At 31.8% G+C, this 22,415-nt stretch overlaps 1 protein-coding gene across 1 annotated transcript in view; it reads right to left on the bottom strand.

Annotated features, from left to right (window-relative positions):
* LOC123527386 (peroxisomal membrane protein PEX14-like) overlaps positions 1 to 22,415 on the bottom strand; it is a 60,505-nt gene that overhangs the window by 14,324 nt on the left and 23,766 nt on the right. The window contains exons 2-4 of the mRNA XM_045306793.2: positions 8,489 to 8,542; positions 1,909 to 1,993; positions 672 to 815 (exon numbers count right to left, since the gene is read on the bottom strand). Coding sequence (XP_045162728.2) covers positions 672 to 815; positions 1,909 to 1,993; positions 8,489 to 8,542 — 283 coding nt within the window. The remainder of the gene's footprint in view (positions 1 to 671; positions 816 to 1,908; positions 1,994 to 8,488; positions 8,543 to 22,415) is intronic.

The raw sequence follows: 22,415 nt of genomic DNA, 5'->3' as shown, positions 1-22,415 counted from the left end.
ATTTGGCTAAAAAAAGTTCTACTGTTCTAGGTCAATGTGACCTTGACCTTTGACCGACTGACCTCAAAATCAATAGGGGTTATCTGCTGGTCATGATCAATCCTCCCTATCAAGTTTTATGATCCTAGGCTCAAGAGTTCTTGTTATTGTCTGGAAACAGTTTAATTGTTCAGGGTCATGTGACCTTGACCTTTGACCTACTGACCTTAAAATCAATAGGGGTCACCTGCTGGTCATGATCAACCTCCCTATAAGTTTCATGATCCTTGGCCCAAGTGTTCTCAAGTTATTGTCCCAAACGGATTAAATATTCCCTGTCACTCTGACCTTTGACCTTTTCAACTCAAAATCAATAGGGGTGACCAACCTGCCTATTAAGTTTCGTGATCCTAGGCCCAAGCCTTCTGAAGTTATTGTCTGAAAACTGTTCAACTGTTCAGGTTCACTGTAACCTTGACCTTTGAACTACTAATCTCAAAATTGATGGGGGTCATCATGACCAACCTCCCAATCAACTTTCATGAACGTAGGCCCAAGCGTTCTTGTGTTATCATCTGGAAACCGACTGGCCTACCTACTGACCGACATACCTACCTACCAACCAACATCTGCAAAACAATATACCCCTCCTTTTTCGAAGGGGGCATAAAAATATATGTGTAGAAGAGTACCTCTCACAGGTACATCAGGTGCTGTCCCTGGTGTCATGGCAACAACATCCTTGTACCCAGTGCTGCTCTGTGCAGTTGTACCAGCATTATTCTGCTGGACCCCAGCTCTCTTCACAGCAATCTCTATTTCCTCAGTTGTTAAGCCTGACAAACAACACGTAACTATTGTATAAATGAATTATCTGGCATAGGTACTAAAGTACTTAATAGGTGGTTCAACTAACGGATTTGTTTAAAACTTAAACAACTAATCATTTACACTTATTTGTGTTCACTGATTTCTTCATACATGTTAGATTTTCTCTGGAAGTATTTTTAAAATTTGATTTTCCTACAAAGATAGCAGTTTAGTATAAGTATAAATTCAATATACATAATTTGTCTTAGGAATAATATGATTATAAGCACTACTGTAATACGTTTGTCAAAAGTTTGTATTGACAAGTATATATTTTGCCAAAATTACTTAGAAATATTAAGCAAATCTAGCAATTAATTTATAATTTTTAATAGTCCCTAAGTACTAGTAGTTTACCACATGTCCTAGTGTATAAACATTTCAGAGCGGGTCCAATAAATGCAAAGACCAGCCGCAGCATAGTGCGGTCTGTCACATGACGCTACATCAAACAACTCTTTTTTTTTTAGTATCTACTTTTACTTTGATGAGCATGTCATAAACAAACCACGGGTAAATGTCTGAATGAAAAAGTCGCTTTTTTCCCGATGCATATCTATGTTTATCGTTGATGAAGCCTCCATAAACTAAACAAAAGCTGCAGGTCAATGCCGCATGCACACAACTATGAACCAGATCGGACGGCTATGGTGTCTTTTTTGGCGACATTGAGTACAATTTACATTATCTTGGGCACAATTTGTTCGTCGGGACTAAATTTCGTGGTTGAGTTAAACCACAAAATCCACGAACATTAATCCCCCACTAATAATAATGATTTGACAGTATCCGTATTTGCGTTAAAATTCGTGAAGATCCATCAAAGGATAACTTCATTATGTGGGAATTTATGGATTGGAAAAATAATTAAAAGGCATTAACTACGGTTAATGATGTGATCCTGACAAAACAGCAGGTGCACCACCATCCTAAAGTGATCTATATTTATGTAAAGTTACCGGTATTTAAATTTCCATCAGCAGATTACTTAGATATAGTCACAAATCCCTATTTTTTACCAAATCTACTGGAGGAAAAAGAAAATTGTAAGTAGGTCACCTTTTCTCTGTAGAAATGCTTTTTTCTGACTGAGGGCACTCTGCTGTACCTTGGCATTCTGGAGAAACTTCACTGCTGTTGCAACCTGTAACAAGAACTGTCCGTAAGACAGCCAATTCTTGACTATGCGAATCGTTGTCCCAGACGCAGGAATATTACCCTAATATTAAAATATCTATGAGTTTCAATCCAATATCTGCGTTAGTTTTGGAGATAGAAAACTTCTGGTTAAAGTTTTACTAAGTCCAAAAGGGGGCATAATATGCCAAAATACATAGTTATGGGACTTGATGCAATCAACTAGTTTTATAACCACAGAGACACATATGAAGTTTCAATTTAATATCTGCATTTGTTTTGCAGACAGTAGCTTGCAAACAAAACTTTAACCAGAATTTTCTAAGTCCAAAAGGAGGCATAATTTGCCCAAAATACGTATCAAGAGTTATGGGACTTGACCTAGTTAGGTTGGTAATTGATCTAGAAAAAGGAAAAAATAAGTTTCAAATCTATATGCCTTTAAATCATTTTAATGATAGCCATATGTACCGGTACTTGCACGCAAAACTTTAAACCAGGATTTTCTAAATCCAAAAGGGGGAATAATTTGGTCAAAATGCATGTAAGAGTTATGGGACTTGGTGCTGACAACTAGTTTTATAACCCCAAAGACACATTTGAAGTTTCAATTCACTATCTGCATTAGTTTTGGAGATAGTAACTTGCATGTAAAACTTTAACCAGAATTTTCTAAGTCTAAAAGTGGGCATAATTTGGCCAAAATGTCAGATCTATGGGACTTGAGGTTTGTAATTGACCTAGAAAAAGAAAAAGTAAGTTTCAAAGCTATATGCCTTTAAATGACAGCCATATGTACTTGTATGCAAAACTTTAACTAAGGTGTGACGCCAACACCGACGCCAGGGTGAGTAGAATAGCTAGACTATTCTTTGAATAGTTGAGCTAATAAAATCATAGATTAAATCATAATTAAATATGACTCCATAGCTCACAGATGTTACCAATTGCTGACACTGTAAGCATGGCAATCTTTATATATTATATCTATCTTCATTGTTGAGGTTCAAAACTGGAAAAGTTATAATATATACTCTAACCAGATTGTCAACAAACACCTCACCATGTGATGTATACTCTAACCAGATTGTCAACAAACACCTCACCATGTGATGTATACTCTAACTAGATTGTCAACAAACACCTCACCATGTGATGTATACTCTAACTAGATTGTCAACCAACACCTCACCATGTGATGTATACTCTAACCAGATTGTCAACAAACACCTCACCATGTGATGTATACTCTAACCAGATTGTCAACAAACACCTCACAATGTGATGTATACTCTAACCAGTCAACTAACATCTCCCCGTGTGCTATATACTTTACCCAGACCATTATCTAACATCTCCCACTGTACTACATACTCTAACCAGATTGTCAAAAAACACCTCACCATGTGATGTATACTCTAACCAGATTGTCAACAAACACCTCACCATGTGATGTATACTCTAACCAGTCAACTAACATCTCACCATGTGCTATATACTTTACCCAGACCATTATCTAACATCTCCAACTGTACTACATACTCTAACCAGACTGTCAACTAACATCTCCCACTGTGCTATATACTCTAACCAGACCATTAACTATCATCTCCCACTGTACTACATACTCTAACCAGACAGTCAACTAACATCTCCCACTGTGCTATATACTCTAACCAGATCATTAACTATCATCACCCTCTGTGCTATATACTTAACCAGACCATCAACTAGCATCTCCCCGTGTGCTATGTACTTTACCCAGACCATCATCTAACATCTCCCACTGTACTACATACTCTAACCAGACAGTCAACTAACATCTCCTCCTGTGCTATATACTCTAACCAGACCATTAACTATCATCTCCCACTGTGCTATCTACTTAACCAGACAATCAACTAACATCTCCCCATGTGCTTTATAATGTAACCAGACCGTTAACTTACATCTCCCCTTGTGCTATATACTCTAACCAGACCATTATCTAACATTTCCCACTGTGCTATATACTTCACAAGACCATCAACTAACATCTCCCCTTGTGCTCTATAATGTAACCAGACCATTAACTAACATCTCCCACTGTGCTATATACTCTAACCAGACCATCAACTAACATCTCCCCTTGTGCTATATAATGTAACCAGACCATCAACTAACATCTCCCCTTGTGCTATACACTCTAACCAGACCATTATCTAACATCTCCCACTGTGCTATATACTTAACCAGACCATCAACTAACATCTCCCCTTGTGCTATATAATGTAACCAGACAATTAACTAACATCTCCCACTGTGCTATATACTCTAACCAGACCATTATCTAACATCTCCCACTGTGCTATATACTTAACCACACCATCAACTAACATCTCCCCTTGTGTTATATAATGTAACCAGACCATTAACTAACATCTCCCACTGTGCTATATACTCTAACCAGACCATTATCTAACATATCCCACTGTGCTATATAATGTAACCAGACCATCAACTAACATCTCCCCTTGTGCTTTACACTCTAACCAGACCATTAACTATCATCTCCCACTGTGCTATATACTTAACCAGACCATTAACTAACATCTCCCCTTGTGCTATATACTCTAACCAGACCATTGACTAACATCTCCCACTGTGCTATTTACTTAACCAGACCATCAACTAACATCTCCCCTTGTGCTATATAATGAAACCAGACCATTAACTAACATCTCCCATTGTGCTATATACTCTAACCAGACCATGATCTAACATCTCCCACTGTGCTATATACTTCACCAGACCATCAACTAACATCTCCCCTTGTGCTATATAATGTAACCAGACCATTAACTAACATCTCCCCTTGTGCTATATACTTAATCAGACCATTAACTAACATCTCCCCTTGTGCTATATACTTAACCAGACTATTATCTAACATCTCCCACTGTGCTATATACTTAACCAGACTGTCAACTAACATCTCCCCTTGTGCTATATACTTAACCAGACCATCAACTAACATCTCCCCTTGTGCTATATACTCTAACCAGACCATTAACTAACATCTCCCACTGTGCTATACACTTAACCAGACCATCAACTAACATCTCTTCTTGTGCTATATACTTAACCAGACCATCAACTAACATCTCTCCTTGTGCTATATACTTAACCAGACCATCAACTAACATCTCCCCTTGTGCTATATACTTAACCAGACCATCAACTAACATATCCCACTGTGCTATATACTCTAACCAGACCATCAACTAACATCTCCCCTTGTGTTATATACTTAACCACACCATCAACTTACATCTCCCCTTGTGCTATATACTTAACCAGACCATCAACTAACATCTCCCCTTGTGCTATATACTTAACCAGACCATCAACTAACATCTCCCACTGCGCTATATAGTCTAACCAGACCATCAACTAACATCTCCCACTGTGCTATATACTCTAACCAGACCATCTGCCAGTGTGATGTATACCCTATAACCAGACCTTCAACTAAAATCTACCAGTGTGATGTATACCCTAACCAGACCATCTGCCAGTGTGATGTATACCCTAACCAGACCTTCAACTAAAATCTGCCAGTGTGATGTACACCCTAACCAGACCTTCAACTAAAATCTGCCAGTGTGATGTATACCCTAACCAGACATTCAACTAAAATCTGCCAGTGTGATGTATACCCTAACCAGACCTTCAACTAAAATCTGCCATTGAATGGAACATGATATGTGAACTAAGTTCACTCATGATCCTTTCCTTGGAATTTGACAAAAGATTTTATGGACAGACAACAAAGATGAAGCAGCATACATTTTGTTTCCGTTTGTTTTACAAGAATCAAAATGCATTATAGAAGTGTACAAAAGGGTAAAAATAGCAGAAATATATGCCATAATAAATAATGCAGCAGAAATGTATGCCATAATAAATAAACCAGCAGAAATATATGCCATAATAAATAAAGCAGCAGAAATATATGCCATAACAAATAAAGCAGCAGAAATATATGCCATAATAAATAAAGCAGCAGAAATATATGCCATAACAAATAAAGCAGCAGAAATATATGCCATAATAAATAAAGCAGCAGAAATATATGCCATAATAAATAAAGCAGCAGAAATATATGCCATAATAGATAACGCAGCAGAAATGTATGCCATAATAAACTAGAGCTATCACTAAAGGTGATGAATGTACCCCCCGCATGCACTGACATAGTACATTGCAATTTGACGCACACAAGATTGCATAATTATGTGGACTGTATGTATATAGACTGTATGTATACAGTATAGTAACAAAAAACAAAGTCCCATAACTATGCAGAATATTTATCTAAAAGAATGTAACATGCACCATGCACAACTAGGGTCGGTACTGATCACTTGTGTGAAGTTTCATTGAATTGTGTGCAAGGGTTTGGTAGATTAGGCACGCACAAGATTGCATATGCAGACTGTATGTACATAGTATGTTAACAAGAAACAAAGTCCCATAACTCTGCAATTTTTGTCGCTGAAAGAACCTAACATGCCCCAGGCACAACTACTGTTGTTACTGATCACTTGTGTGAAGTTTCATTAAATTGTGTCAAGGGGATTAGGAGAGATGGTGCGCACAAGATTGTGTCTATGTATATAGTATAGTAACAAAAAAACAAAGTCCCATAACTCTGCAAAAAAATTTTCTAAAAGAACCTAACATGCCCCATGCACAACTACTGTTGGTACTGATCACTTTTGTGAAGTTTCATTAAATTGTGTCAAGGGGATGAGGAGAGATGGTGCGCACAAGATTGTGTCTATGTATATAGTATAGTAACAAAAAAACAAAGTCCCATAACTCTGCAAAAATTTTTTCTAAAAGAACCTAACATGCCCCATGCACAACTACTGTTGGTACTGATCACTTGTGTGAAGTTTCATTAAATTGTGTCAAGGAGATGAGGAGAGATGGTGCGCACAAGATTGTGTCTATGTATATAGTATAGTAACAAAAAAACAAAGTCCCATAACTCTGCAAATTTTTTTTCTAAAAGAACCTAACATGCCCCATGCACAACTACTGTTGGTACTGATCACTTGTGTGAAGTTTCATTAAATTCTGTCAAGGGGAAAAGGAGAGATGGTGCGCACAAGATTGCGTCTACGGACAGACGGACGGACGGACGGACGGACGGACAGACAGACAGACAGACAGACAGACAGACAGACAACCTGAAACCAGTATACCCCACCTTACAACTTTGTTGTCAGGGGGTACAATAAAGCAGCGGAAATATATGCCATAATAAATAAAGCAGCAGAAATATATGCCATAATAAATAAAGCAGCGGAAATATATGCCATAATAAATAAAGCAGCAGAAATATATGCAATAATAAATAAAGCAGCGGAAATATATGCCATAATAAATAAAGCAGCAGAAATATATGCCATAATAAATAAAGCAGTGGAAATATATGCCATAATAAATAAAGCAGCGGAAATATATGCCATAATAAATAAAGCAGCAGAAATATATGCCATAATAAACAAGCAAATTCGATGAATTGGAATCCCCCGCCGAAAGGGTCAGAGTTGAGGAACGGCAAAAAAATATATCCAGGAAAAAGTTAAGAATGTTACCAAGAAGCAAATAATTTCATTAGTCAAAATCAAATTAAAAGAAAATGAATGGTTTGTTTGGGTGGGGAGTGGGGGGCTGGGGTGAGGATACAACAGTTTACATGTTGATTATAAATATTGATAGAAAACGAAAAATGAAAAAAAAAAAAAAAAAAAATTGGTGGTGGGGGGGGGGGGGGGGGGGAGTGACCAAGGTAAGGTGGTGACCATGTGTAGGTACACAACATCACATGTTAATAATAAATGTTCATGGAAAAGAATGAAAGAAGTTTAATGAAATTCTTCCTATTGGTTGGTTTGTTATGTACAGATCTGTGGATTTTTAAACAATTAAAGGGCAATAACTCTATGGAAAATTGACCAATCGAAAAAAAAAACTTGAAGGGCATCGTCGCAGTATCTTGGTTCATGTCTATTTCAAGTTTGATGAAATTCTACCTGCTAGTTACTGAGAAATGGCTACAGACGGACATTTTTCATTAAATCAAGGGCAATAACTCTGAGGGAAATTGACCTATCAAAAAAAAAACTTGACGGGCATCAGCACAGTATCTTGGTTCATATCTATTTCAAATTTGATGAAATTCTACCTGTTAGTTACTGAGAAATGGCTGCAGACGCACATTTTTTATTAAATCAAGGGCAATAACTCTGAGGGAAATTGACCAATCAAAAAAAAAAAACTTGACGGGCATCATCGCAGTATGTTGGTTCATGTTTATTTCAAGTTTCATGAAATTCTACCAAGTAGTTACTGAGAAATGGCTGCGGACGGACGGACGGACAACGCCATTTCAATACCCCCCTCCCGATTTCATCGGCGGGGGATAATAAAGCAGCAGCAGCAGTCTTACCAGATCTTCTCTAATCTCTTCAGCTGGAGCTAATACTTCCTTTGAAATCTCTGTCTGAAAAACAAGCACACAGTAATTGAAACATATGAATGTTCACATAAATTATTTTCTGTTAAGTTATAAAGAGACCTTAAAATATTTGCCACAGTCCATTAAATAAACAAACGTTTTTGTAAAATCTGTAAAAATAATTATTTTTCTTGACCCTAATTTTTTGGACACCTATTTTTTCTGCGTATTTTTCGTCCCAAAGTGTTGGGACAGTTTAAAATGTAAATCAAACTCCGAATAATAGTTGACGTATCAGTCAAAATATCAAATAATTTTAAAACACAAATAACATTTTTGTAGGCTTAACCAACATTTGGTCGTATTTTTTTGTGAATTTGTAATGTCTGAATTCTTCTACTGTTGATATTCGGTGACAATAATGTGCATTTCACCATACGTCTAATGTTGTATGTTTTGGCTGCAGCCATTACAGGAATTCCGTTTTCCATTGGTTATTTATTCTTATTCATGCACTGACTGGAATTTACCCGCGAATCATCAAGATACCAAAGTGTCTTGCCGGTAATTTTCCATCCAACAAGCACGTGCGACCTTTCGTAACATTTAATTCACAGTGCGTTAACGTAGACATCATGTACGCAAAAAACGCGCGTAGAACCTTCATTTTTTAATATTAACGTTTCAAATTTTCAGTACGGCTTGAGAAATAATACAGTTTGAAGTCTAAAACAGTTATAATAAGATATCGACAAAAACGTTGGCAATATTCTATAAAAACAGTCGATGTTTCATAAAATAACCTGTAAAATTTTATACAGCGCGATCTTGAATTTTTAATTCGTTCTAAAAGTAAATAATTGTAACATACTATAGGCATAAAATTCAGACTTTGGACCGAAAAGTACCAAAAACAGAAAAGGAAAATATTAAATAATGAATAAACGGCGGCAATTTGAATATAATACAGTAAAAATTATCATTAAGGAAATCGCGGCGTTTCAGCAGAAAGATGCGACGGTTCAGCAGAAAGATATAAACATGTACATTATTTGTAACTGATTTCCGTGAACAGATCTGTCTTTCATATCTGTCGGTAATTCATATATTTAAATTTTCTCCATTTCTGGTAACATTTATATCAAACTGCAGATTTGTCATATATTTCTACCAGGTAAATAATTAATACTTTATGTTACATGTTCAAACGAAGTAGATAGGGGAGATTTAAGTTTTTATGTGTAATACACACGTACGCTTTTAATGACCTATGGCACCACTCTTTGTAATAAGATACTCTTCTCAAACCATGCTGTAGTTGTCTTGAGGGCAAATAGGTCAGAGGTGGGAACTATATCGTTTGACACGCTTACCTGTTTACCTGTCAGTTTATAGGGGTATTGCACACTAGTTTTGTGCAAATTAAAGGCAAAACTTTTTAAAATTGATTTATTTCGTTGTACCTGTATTCAACGACAGAATAAATTAAAAACATGAAGACAAACGAGAGCGTAATGATTTTACTTACACATAAAATATCATTTCTACATACGAAAATAGTTGTTTTTTTCATGAGAGAATTTAAATTAAACTAGAGCATGAAGACATACAACAGCTTAATCATTTTACTTGTACATATAATATCATAAATTATTATACTGTTATATCAATCTATCACTTCACAGATTATACAAGCAAATGATCTATTGTAAAGCAAATACTGGATTTACCTGTATTGGAAAATAAACAGTGTCGATTGTATTGAGGTCAACTGCCACATTACCAAGTATAGGATAGACAACGAGTGCCGTTGTCTACGGGATATATACAACGAGCAAAGCGAGTTGTATATATCCCGTAGACAACGGCACGAGTTGTCTATCCGACTTAGACCACGTGATATAAAAACTGCAATTATTGAAAACTGTCCCACGCGTTCTATAGAAATTAGGATTAACGTGTATTTATAACAGTGATATTATCTTTGTACCGTTAGCGCTTATTTGTCAGTAGGGCATATGAAAGAATGCAGGATATTTTGTATAAATTCACTTTTACTCAAATACCGGATTTACTAAAATTTGACGTTCATTAACACTTTGAGTCAGTTGAAATCAAAAATGCTAAACGGTTAAATATGGATTTCTCAAAAATACTCAAAACTGAACTGCTGAACAATTACTTTTTGTGAGGAGTTTGCATGTTGGCAAAACACGATGACAGATACGTTGATTCAAGAAGATAGCCAGGTTCCGAAACTGCAAAAAAGGCTGACAGCAAATCGGAGGTAAACATGTTGGATAAAAAAATTACTGTTGTTTGAAGTAATCTGGCATTTTAAGTAGGGACTAGTGCTTACTGGTAATAAACATAAACACATACAAATTATCAGATTCTATTAGAAATCACTTTTCAACAATCGGTATAAAGTGACAAAATAATTATGGTTATATTCATTTTTTATTCTTATAAAAACAGGAACCAGTGTCGGTGTTTATTTATTTATTAATTTTGTTTATCATGATATAGTTAGTGCGTAGATGCTCGTAGTACTACGAACACTTTTTACTATATCGTGCCTTTCTTGTAAGAATGATGTAGTTGTTCTACTATCTCACAGGGCCCAGTTCGAAACTTTAACGGGCTATTAGTTTAGTTTAGTTTAGTTTATACTAATTTGTTTTAGCTCGATTGTGATGAAATCTTTAAGCTTATTGTAACCGCTCTCGAGTCCATTTCCTGTGAAAACCAGTACTGGTGTCATATTAAAAGTCATGGTCGTGGCCCCAATGATGCTCGAACCCACGACCCCTGCATTAAGCTGTTAAACTAATATACTTATAAAGTTAATCAACCGTTAGCTCAATCGCCTGTTTAAGTTTCAAACAACTGGATCCAGTTGTTTGCAAATGTAAGGATCGTGCTGACATGTCTATTTTATAACAAGTGAACATAAAAAGTTACAACTGTTGGAAACGTTTCAGTGAATGTGTAAATTACGTATTTACCCAGTTGGTTCTACACTACAAATATGGAGTTTCTTGTAATTCAATTTGATTTTTATATGCATAGTTATTCCAGTATTGTATTTCAGTCATGTGAACCCTTTTATTGATATCCAATTACATGGGTTCATTTTTAAGATATTAATATTTAGACGTTGTCAACTGAATTTACCTCCAAGTCAATCTTATTTTTTTATCTCATTGATAACTGGTAAGAATATTGCAAGGTCATTTAACTCCGGCGTTAGCCTGTATTGTTAGATGGTAAACTGACATGAAATTCACGCGTTTTTTGCCCAAGTTTCCCCCGATATATATACAACGCTACTGTTGTATATGAAATATAGACGGGTACAAGTCTGCTTTGCGATTGGCTATTTACGGATTATCGTGGTCTAAGGTTTATTAGTGGTTTAATGTTATCATAATTTGACAGAAATGAACTTTATTGATAAACTACCTACAGTCACTTAAAAAAAGAGGTTAAAATGACAAAATGGCTACACTGGACAATGTCAAGTGATTGCTTGATGATATGACCTTGAATACGTATATGTATGACACACTGAATGGTAATAACTGTGTTTAGTATAAAAAAACAACATAAAATAGGTCAAGTACTCCATTTAAACAAATTTGACAGAAGACCTTACAAGGATGCTAGTGACAAAGTTTATTGAAGATCCATCGTGCAGTTCATGGGATATACATCTATTAAAAGAGATTTCAGAGTTTTTAGCTCTAGTGTCTTCTTAATGTAGTTCTGCACGTTTGATAAACCGGAAGTGATGGCGTAACGTCATTTATCCGGAAAACGTAGAATAAAGCCTGGATTCAGCGTATGGAAATGAAAATCATTTTATGAATTAATGACAACCTGTGAGTAAATTTATTACAGTGACATTGTTACTATCTTTCTTAAGTTAAACTTTGATATTAAAACATATGACATGTTAAATAACTCAAAATAATGTCTTAAATTTAGCGTGAAATGTGCAGTTCACTTTAATCATGGTCGAATATCTTGAAAATAAGAACACGGACCCTTATATATTATTTCATCACATTATAGGCCAATGTTTACTTACAACTGTAAGAAGTTTCATTAAAATCTGCATTGTAGAAAAAATTTTATCGCGAAAATGTTATGAAAGTTATGATTTTCCTATAGCTTCCTATTATGAAAAACTGCACGAGTTCCGAAATTTTTCAAATCAGTCTAGCAAACAATTAAGCACATGACCCTAACATTTTTATTTGTTGAATTTTCTACGTATATTCTGAAGTTTTGAAAAATAGGAGTTTAATCAAATTCTACATGTACATGGTAGAAAACATTTAAATCTGAACATGCAGAACTACCTTAAACATGCCAAATTAATTAGTAGTCAAGAAAAATAAATAAAATTCAATTGTTTGTATGTACAGAAAAAACTTTAAAAAAAACCAAACTTTTTTTGATTGGCAGCCAGTCAATAACAGGAAAATATTCAGTAAACAGGTTTTAAACACTAGTGAAATGGCTGACTATTTCCGGTACTTGCTGTGCAGAATCAGCTTTTAATGGCAAATAACTGCTCCAAGTTTTAAAGCAACAGCTTAGACTGTAAAGGAGAAAAGTTGACCTAAACTCAAAACTTAACCAAGAAATCTTATATTTTCTAAGTCCAAATGGAGCCATAATTCTTGCAAAAAGCAATGTAGAGTTACGGTACTTGCTGTGCAGAATCAGCTTTTAATGGCAAATAACTGCTCCAAGTTTTACAGCAATAGCTTAGACTGTAAAGGAGAAAAGTTGACCTAAACTCAAAACTTAACCAAGAAATCTTATATTTTCTGGGATGACCTTAACTGAGTACAAACTGTTACCTCTAGACAGCTCAAGACCCAACATTTTGACATTTTGACCAAGTTTCATTAAGATATGGTCATAAATGTGGCCTCTACAATGAAAACTAGCTTTGCCTTTGATTTGACCGGGTGACCTAGTTTTTGACCCTACATAACCCAGATTCAAACTGAACCTTGAGATCATCAAGATTGACATTCTGACTAAGTTTCATGAAGATACACAGTCATAAATGTGGCCTCTACAGTGTTAACAAGCTTTTCCTTTGATTTGACCTGGTGACCTAGTTTTTGAACCCAGGTGACCCAATATCAATCTCGTCCAAGATTTTATTATATCAATCTCGTCCAAGATTTTATTAAGGGTAACATTCTGACCAAGTTTCATTAAGATTGGGCTAAAATTGTGACCTCCAGAGTGTTAACAAGTTTTTCCTTTGATTTGACCTAGTGACCTAGTTTTTGACCCTAGATGACCCAATATCGAACTCGTCCAAGATTTTATTGAGGGTAACATTCTGACCAAGTTTCATTAAGATTGGGCTAAAATTGTGACCTCTAGAGTGTTAACAGTCAAATTGTTGACGACGACTGACGACGGATGCCGCCGGACACAGGGCCATCACAAAAGCTCACCTTGAGCACTTTGTGCTCAGGTGAGCTAAAAATCAACAACAAAACGTGAAGCGTTATTTCATAGATAATTATTAACTACCAACGTTTCGGCGTTAAGCCTTCATCAGGGAAGAAAAACGATAAAAACATAAAGGAAGAACACTCAAAAATAGACTTACTAGTATCGGTATTGGCAGCTGCTTACTTAAATCTCAAAATTACATATAGTCAAGCTTAGCCCCTGTCTGGAAGAGCTGTCTGTTTAAACAAAACACCTGTTTTTTTTTTTGGTATCTTTTCATTTGTTTTCTATATTTTGTAAGAAATATCAGGTATATAATTGTTTGTGGAATAAACGACCCCCTCCCCCTTTTTTACCCTATTCTATAAGGGGCTTTAATCTTACCCAAACTTAAAAATAATTTGGTTCCCTTGATCCCCAAAAAAATTTTTAAAAATCTTATTAAAACCGAATGAAAACCTTGGTTTAACCAAAAAAAAGATTTAGTTTTTGGCCCGGACTGACCCCCCCCTGACCTAAACCCCTGGGTCCGACGAAAATGCCGGAAAATTTTAAAAAATAAGAAAAAAAACGGGTTTTTTTCGGGTTTGCTTTAACTGACAAATTTTTCCAAATTAACAAAAATGAGAACAAACAAAAAATTTTAAAAATAAAAAACTAAAAAGACCTCCGTAATATTATTCCCGAATTTTTTATTTTTTAACTAACATTATACGCAGTTTAAACAACGATTTATTTTCGCATTCCTTTTTATCAGCTGTTTTTTTGAAAATCAATAAACGGCACCGGGTGCAAAAAAACCCAAATTTGTTTAAATTTGTTAATTATAAATTGAAAATGACACGGTTTGAAAATATTTTTTGTTGAAACGTTTTTTTGAGAATTACGCTGAAATCCGTTGCATTTAAATACCTTTAGAAAGAACTTTTCGAGACGACATATGTGTCTTTTTGTTGAAACTTTTTTATTAAATTACGCTGAAATTCATAAAAATTTTTAAAAACCCATAAAGTTAGTTTATACTTTGTAATTTGGTGACACACGGTGTTTTAAAATCAATTTTTTAAAAGTAAAAAAACGATTTATTGCCCTTTTAAATAAACATATATCGAGGGTTGTTTATACAACAAAATTTGACTTATTTAAATTGTAAGTATATTATTGGGGTACCATTAATTAAACCTTTAATCCAAAAGGCTTTTTCTATCAAGGATACGGTTTCATCGATATTTAAAAATTTGATGTAATCCCCATCAAAGCAAAAAATTTTAATTCTGTAAATGCTAAATATCTCGGTGAATATCAAACATTTTCCTTTTTAGAAAAATTTTTAAATTTTTCTTATAAAAAGATTTACTTATCAGTATAAAAGTTCAGGCCCTCAGCTGTTATATTTACATTATCAAATATACCAAAAAGTAAAACACTCCTGGGGGCCTATTATTTTCGCCACCAAAATATAAAATGTGAATTGGGCTTTTATGGTTTAAGGGTTCCCCCGGGACTTGCCCCCTTTAATAAAATCTTAATACTTTATTAATTTCCGGTTTTTCGACTAAAAAACCCCCACTCAAAAGGACAGACTCTATTTTTATTGTTGGTTTAGCTTAAAAATCTTTAAAACAAAGATAATTCCGGGGCATTTTCAATATATTTAATAGTTCAATCGGCCATATTTTTATATGTTAAAATTATCCAGGCACCACGACGGTCAAAATATTTTTTTCATTTGATGTAATCAAAAGTATGAAAAAATGTTTCAAAGAGAAACGTTTCATGTCTCCTTCCTCTCCCCTTTTTTCTATTTTCCTGTCTTTTTTTTTAATTTTAAGAATTTTTTCAGTAAACTCAACTGTTTGTTGACAACTCAGAAGAATAAATTGTCAACAACGTTTTTTGTTCTAGCTAATTGGTTTCTTGTTTTAAGAAAACTTTTTTATTTTTTGTAATTTCTTGGGTATAGGGGGAATTTTTCGACATTAGGGTTTTGTTTTTGTATTAGCTAATTATTTGGGGTATTAGCAGTGATTGATTCCCTGTTTATCTGATAAAAAAAACAGAGCCAAATCATTTTTTATTTTTTTTAATTTTATCATTAATTTTTTATCATTAATTATCTTAATTGCTTCTTCTTGTTAGTGATATTAAACAAGAGTCCAAAATCATTTGTTTTTTTTTAATTTATCATTAAAATTAATTTTTTTTTGAATTTTTTTGAAATATTACAAATTTCTGAATTTTTTAAAATTTGTGAGGGTTGTCAAAAATACTAATCCAATTTCGAATTTGTTTTTAAGTCATCTTTTTAGAATTAATTTCTTTTTTAAAGGGTTACTAATCGTATCATGACATCCCCTTTGTGAAGCTGCCTTTCAATTCAGATTTATATTCTGCAAATTTATTTGAAAAGTATCGAGAAACTTGTTTCCCTTTTGCCATTTCATTTTTAGTTTATTTTTTTTCTTTCTGATTTCAAACTGAAACATTTTTGTAATTTTTTCCCCCGCTTCAAATCTTTTTTTTTTAGTTCTTCATTTTTAATCATACATCTTTAATTTCTGAATTGATGAATAAAATTTTTTAAAATTTAACTCGAAATATTTCTTTTATTTTGTCAACTGTAAAATCAGATTTCTTTTAAAGTTCTTTAAATAAATATCATAGTTTTCTTTTCTTCTTTCAATTTTACCTTGAAATTGTTAATTAATAATAATTCTTTTTTAAAATCTTTGTTAATTCTTAAATATTTTTTATTTCTACTTCTGTGTTTGTTTTATACTTTTATGTCTTAAGTTTATAGTATCATACACTTCAAATTTTTTTATCCCAAAAAACCTCTGGAAAACCATCGGGGGTTTTCTGGATTCCTAGGTTGATTATTTCATTACCTCCCATATCTAATGCCATTCTTTGTGTTACAAGTTCCTTTTCTGTGAAGATATGTTTCCGTTTCCTTTTAAGCTTTTTAAATTCTTTTAGTACATAATCATTAAATAAATAAAAATTTTAAACTTTATTTATACGTCGGTTTTTAATTTTTTTTACATCTTAAAAACTCCCATTATATAAATTATTTTTATTACCAAAAATTTTTTTTTAAAAAAACCCCTTTGGTTTGTCAAATAAAAGAAATCTATTTTTGTTTGTTGCATTAGCAAAAGTAACGATCTATATTTTTTTCTCAAAAACCCATTTTTTTCCATTTTCCCTGGACTTTAAAAAAAATATAATGTGAACATTTAATTCGAAAATCTTTTGGGTTTTATAGTAAGACTGACTTAAATAAATAACACAACATTTTTTTGGGACGTCCTTAATAAATATTTTTTTATTCATTTTGAACTTTTTTAAATTCACATACAAAACAAAATATTACTATTTTTTTTTTTTCTGTTCAAATTCTCACAAGGTTCAATTTTGGGATCAGCTGAATATTCAAGTTTTTCATTTGATCTAATTTAATCTTTTTTGCAATTTGGTTAAGTTTTAAAAAATCTTGATATTTAATTGTTCTGGGTTTTTTTAGCATACAAAAATTTACATAATAAAAGGGGTTTTCGAAGTAAAGCTTTAAATTTATTTGTTTTTTTCCAATCCAAAGACCCAAAAATTTAAATTCAAAAACATAATCTGGCAAAAAGGGAAAAAATTGTTTAAATTTATTGTTTTATCATTTTTTGTATCATAATTTGAATTTCCATTTGTTGGTTAAACAATATTTTATTAAACAAAATTTACAACATGTATATATAATAAAAAAAAAGCATACGGATTGAGTAGGAAGCGAAAGCTTATTTGAAACCTTTTGAACTTGTTTTCCATTTTAATATAAAATACTTTTTATTTTACAATATTTTACATTATTTTACTTTATTTTACTTTATTTTACATTATCTTACATTATTTATAATCAATAAAAAATAATGAAATGATAATAAAAAAAAAATTATGGGGCAAAAAAAGAGAGATCTTGGGAAAAGAAAAAGAGGAAAAAAAAAAAAAGCAAAAATCGGGAAAGTAACTGAAATTTAAAACCCAATTACTAAAAAAATAGAAAGTCAAAAACAATTAAAAGTAAATTTAAAAAGCATTCCTGGAATAAACAACAATTGCTTTACTTCCCCAAAAATTTCTTAAGAACATGAAATGAAAATCAAAAATGGTGACAGATTTATTGGAAAAAAACCCCCCCGGGACTACAAACAACCATTACAACCGTTCCGCTGGAAATACAGGGGTTTGGAAAAACTATTCCGAGAACCACACATTATTACCGCCGAAAGATCAATGGGTTTAGATGATGAAGATGATTTTTTTTGAAGAATCGAGAAAAATTTGGGGACAAGACCAAAAAGAATTTACATTTAAATTTTAATAAAAAATTGATTTGGGCTTTTAGATGAAAAAAAATATAACACCGCAAGAATGTTTAATTTTTTTCACATTGAATCTGAAAATTGATGAAAAAATACAGAAAGAAGTAGGGGATATTATAAAAAAGTACGGATGAAATAAAAAAATTTAAGTAATGAATCTGGTGCAATAACAGAAAAACAAACAAAACAGATTTGTTTTAAAGAAAAAAGGAAAAGAAATTACAACCAAAAGGGAAAATTATAAAAAAAAGAGCCAATCATTGAGTTATAAAAACAAAAAAATACGGAAAGGGGGAATAAATATCATAACCCATAAAAAATTTCACCAAAGGACAATTGGAATTTAATTATTAACTTAAAAAAACTTTATGGTAAAAAACAAAAAAATTGCTAAGGATAGAATAACTGGAAAAGAAGTATTAACCTAAAGTTGATGATGATTTTAATGTTTTTTTTTAATAAAAGATATAACAATAAGAAAAAGCTTCAAACATTCAAAAAAAAATTTTAAAAAAATAACAGAAAAGTCGGGATTCCCAATCAATAAAAGATAAAAGAAATTTAAAAAGTAATTGGGGGGAAAAAGGTTATAAAGTTTGTCCAGAAATCCAAAAAATTTTTTAATGATTTGGGAGTTAATTTGGTTCAATTAATGGGGAAAATAATAAAGAACTAAAAAATGAAGGTTTTAAAATAATTGAGAACTATTAAAAAAAAATTCTTTTTTACCAAACAACAGAAAGTTAAAAAAAAATTTTTTTTAAATTTTAGTTTTTTAATTAAATTTTTTAATTAATAAAGGAAAACAAAAATAGTTTTAAAGTTCAAAACGTTAAAGATAATAAAAATACTCTGAGGATTTTACTTTAGATTAGTGTTTTTTTAAATTTTTAGATAAAAAAAAAACTTATGTTTTTGGGTTTTTGGAAATTTTTTTAACCATGACTACTCTTGGCATAATTTTTAGGGAAAATTTACAATAAAAAAATTCGTTACAAAGGAAAGAAGGGAAAGTATCTTTTTACAAATGGTTCTTACAGTTCCCAAATTAAAATTATTTTAGGGAAACTTTAAATAAATAATGCATTATAAATTTGATAAATAAATTTGCTCCCGCAGGTGACGGGGGGACCAGGGTCCCTCCAAAATTTTGGGAATTTGTTTTAAAGTAGTTTTAAGTTTTTGATTTCAATTACAATAATTTTAATTTGGGATTTAAAATATCAAATTTTTCATACTTCTTGGATTTGAGAAAAAAAAATTAGACAAAAATGAATGGGGAACTAAAACACCAAATATAACAAAACCGTGGATAAAAATTTACATTCATTGTAAACTTTTTATAATTCATTTGTTTTGTAATTTCAGTGATATTATCTATGTTTTAAGTATGAAATTTTTAACAAAGTTTTCCCTTTTACAAAGAACCACAAAGAGTTATTTTCTAAAATAAAAAATTTTAAAAATTAAAATTTCAATTAAATTTAAATTACAATGTATTTGGTAAATAATTAATTTTAATGGGGTGAAACCAATTTTCATTAATATTAAAAGAATTAATTAAAACAAAAGTTTTAAACTTTTATTAAAATTTGTTTTATATAATTAAAAAAAATTTTTTAAGACAAAAAAAAGGAATTTTTTTTTATGTTGAGCTCACACGGGAAAAAAATCAAAGGGGACAGGTATTTTTGACTTTTTAAACGAATTAAATTAATCCTCAATTAGCACACTGGAAAAAAATTTGGAAAACAGCAGGAAAAGCACCTTAAAAGGGGAACAAAAAGGTTTGGAAACGAATTGGAAATTTGGCTGCAGCTAAAATTTTTAAAAATTTAAAAAAAAACCTGTCCGGCAGTTGGTTTTAATTGCTAAGGAATACAAGAAAAGAAAAAGTAAAAAATAATAAAAATAATAATATAAGAGGAGGATATTAATAAAGAAAAAATTTAGATTTGTCAGGATCTGGGACTTTAGCTCGTCTGGAACTTCGCTCACAAAAACGTTTTAAACAAAAATTTAAAAAAAAATAAAAAAAAAACTAAATTTTTTTAAAATTTAATAAAAAAAAAATAAAAACAAAAAAAAAAATAAAAAAAAAATAAAATAAAAATGAAATAAAAAAAAAAATAATATATAATTTTAATCATGTTTAGAACAAAAGAATTTGTAAAAGATATAAATTAAACTCCTATTAAAATTAGATACAGCTTTAATTGTTCTGGGAATAATGAAAACAACAAAAAAAGGGATACACTTACAATTAATGATAGAATTATTTTTGATTGGTTTAATGGTTATTTTGAAGTAAGTTTTAAAAAAATAAGTTGCTAAGGGTGGTTTAATGATGAGCTCAAATTGCTTAAAAAATAATGCAGCTTCTAATTGACAGTTAGTGGTTAAACAAAAGGGAAAAAATTGTTTAAATTTTTTTATTTTTTTTTGGGGGTTTAAAAAGTCGCACCGACACAATTTTAGGTCATAAAAAATTGTTTATGATTGTAAATTTTATAAAAAGTAAAAAATGTAAAGAGTTATTAATATCGAAGATTATGTAAAATCAACTGGAACAAATGAATTTATCTTTTAGATACATGAAAAGCTGCTGCGAAAAAAATTTCGGTTTTTGCTATTAAAAGGATTTATCAAAAAAATATGAGGTAAATGCAAAAAATTCCATTAAATAATTTTTTATTTTTTCGGGTTTAAAAACTAATTTTTCCCCCAAGTAAAATTCAAAAAACACTGCAGCTGACAGATGAGATAAATTTAAATTTTTAAGCAAATCTGCTGATCCGGGGTAGATAATTGAAACAAAATTAATTCTAGGGTTCCACTTTAATTTTTTAATGAATTTGGTTGACAAGTACTGAAAATTTAAAAAAAGCAAGATGGTAAACCCTTTCGGAAATGATACGCAATAAACTGTCACAAAAAACTAATACAACTTTTAAAATAACGGCTGGTGTAAAAAAACCACAACTTGTATTTGTTTATTACAACGACCTGACAAAAGTAATAAAAAGAACATAATCCACTTTTATTAGAAAACTTTAAATTTAAATGCAGCGAATGTTTAATTCTTTTTGAGTCCGTCGTCTTGAAGTTGGTAAGGGGGGGGGGGGTTTTTTTTTTATCCAAAAAACAAATACACAAGTTTCAAGAAATATATGATGTAATTTTAATTATTATTATAAAAAAAATAACAAAATCGGAAGTCGCATTAGATTTAATTTTCAAATTTTTGTTTGGTTTTATTCATTTTAATTTGGAATTAAAAAAGGAATAATTACAGAGCCCCCTAACAGTTACAAACAATTAAGTTAAACTGCACTTCCCCTGCAAAATATCGTTTTTACGCAATTTTTTTATATGAGGAAACGTTGAAAAAATACTTTTGGAAATGAACTTGTTTTTTTTAAAATTGAACTGTTATTTTTTTAAATAAAAAAATATAAATTAAAAAAAATATAAATTAATTTTTACAAATTATTGAATTAAAATTAACCTCAGAGGGACAAAAAAAAAATTTAGCCCGCCTACAACAAAAAAATTTCCCAAATACTTTTAGATTAAAAAGAACAATTAAGGGAAACTTCCCTTTTTTTTTCCCCAAAAAAACAAATTAAAAAATTAAAAAAAGCTGTTGCAATAGAAGGGATTAGAAATTAAAATTTTTCAAAGAAACAAATGCCATAAGGGCAAAATTTGGTTTTTTTGGGACTTTGGCTGGTTTGTTAAAAAAAACAATTTTCCCAAGCAGCAAAAATACTCCAAAAATATTAGCCCCTCTGGGCAGGGTGCTTTGTTGGGTTGCCATACGGGTGTCAGTAAAAAACTTGGAAATGGATTATTTCAGAGCAATGAAAAGAAAAATATGATACACCATTCTTACACCTAATAAAAGAAAGCAATTAGTAGGTTTGGAGTGTTTTAAATTTAAACACAAAAACAAAAACAAGCGGGGGCTTTTTAGGTATGTTGGCTGCTATCTGGAAACCTTTGTTACATCTTGTTAAGGGGAAAGGTTAACAGATTTGATCAAACGGAGA

This window comes from Mercenaria mercenaria, chromosome 14, assembly GCF_021730395.1.
Source record: "Mercenaria mercenaria strain notata chromosome 14, MADL_Memer_1, whole genome shotgun sequence".
Lineage (NCBI taxonomy): Eukaryota > Metazoa > Mollusca > Bivalvia > Venerida > Veneridae > Mercenaria > Mercenaria mercenaria.
This window is presented reverse-complemented; position numbering and strand designations above follow the sequence as displayed.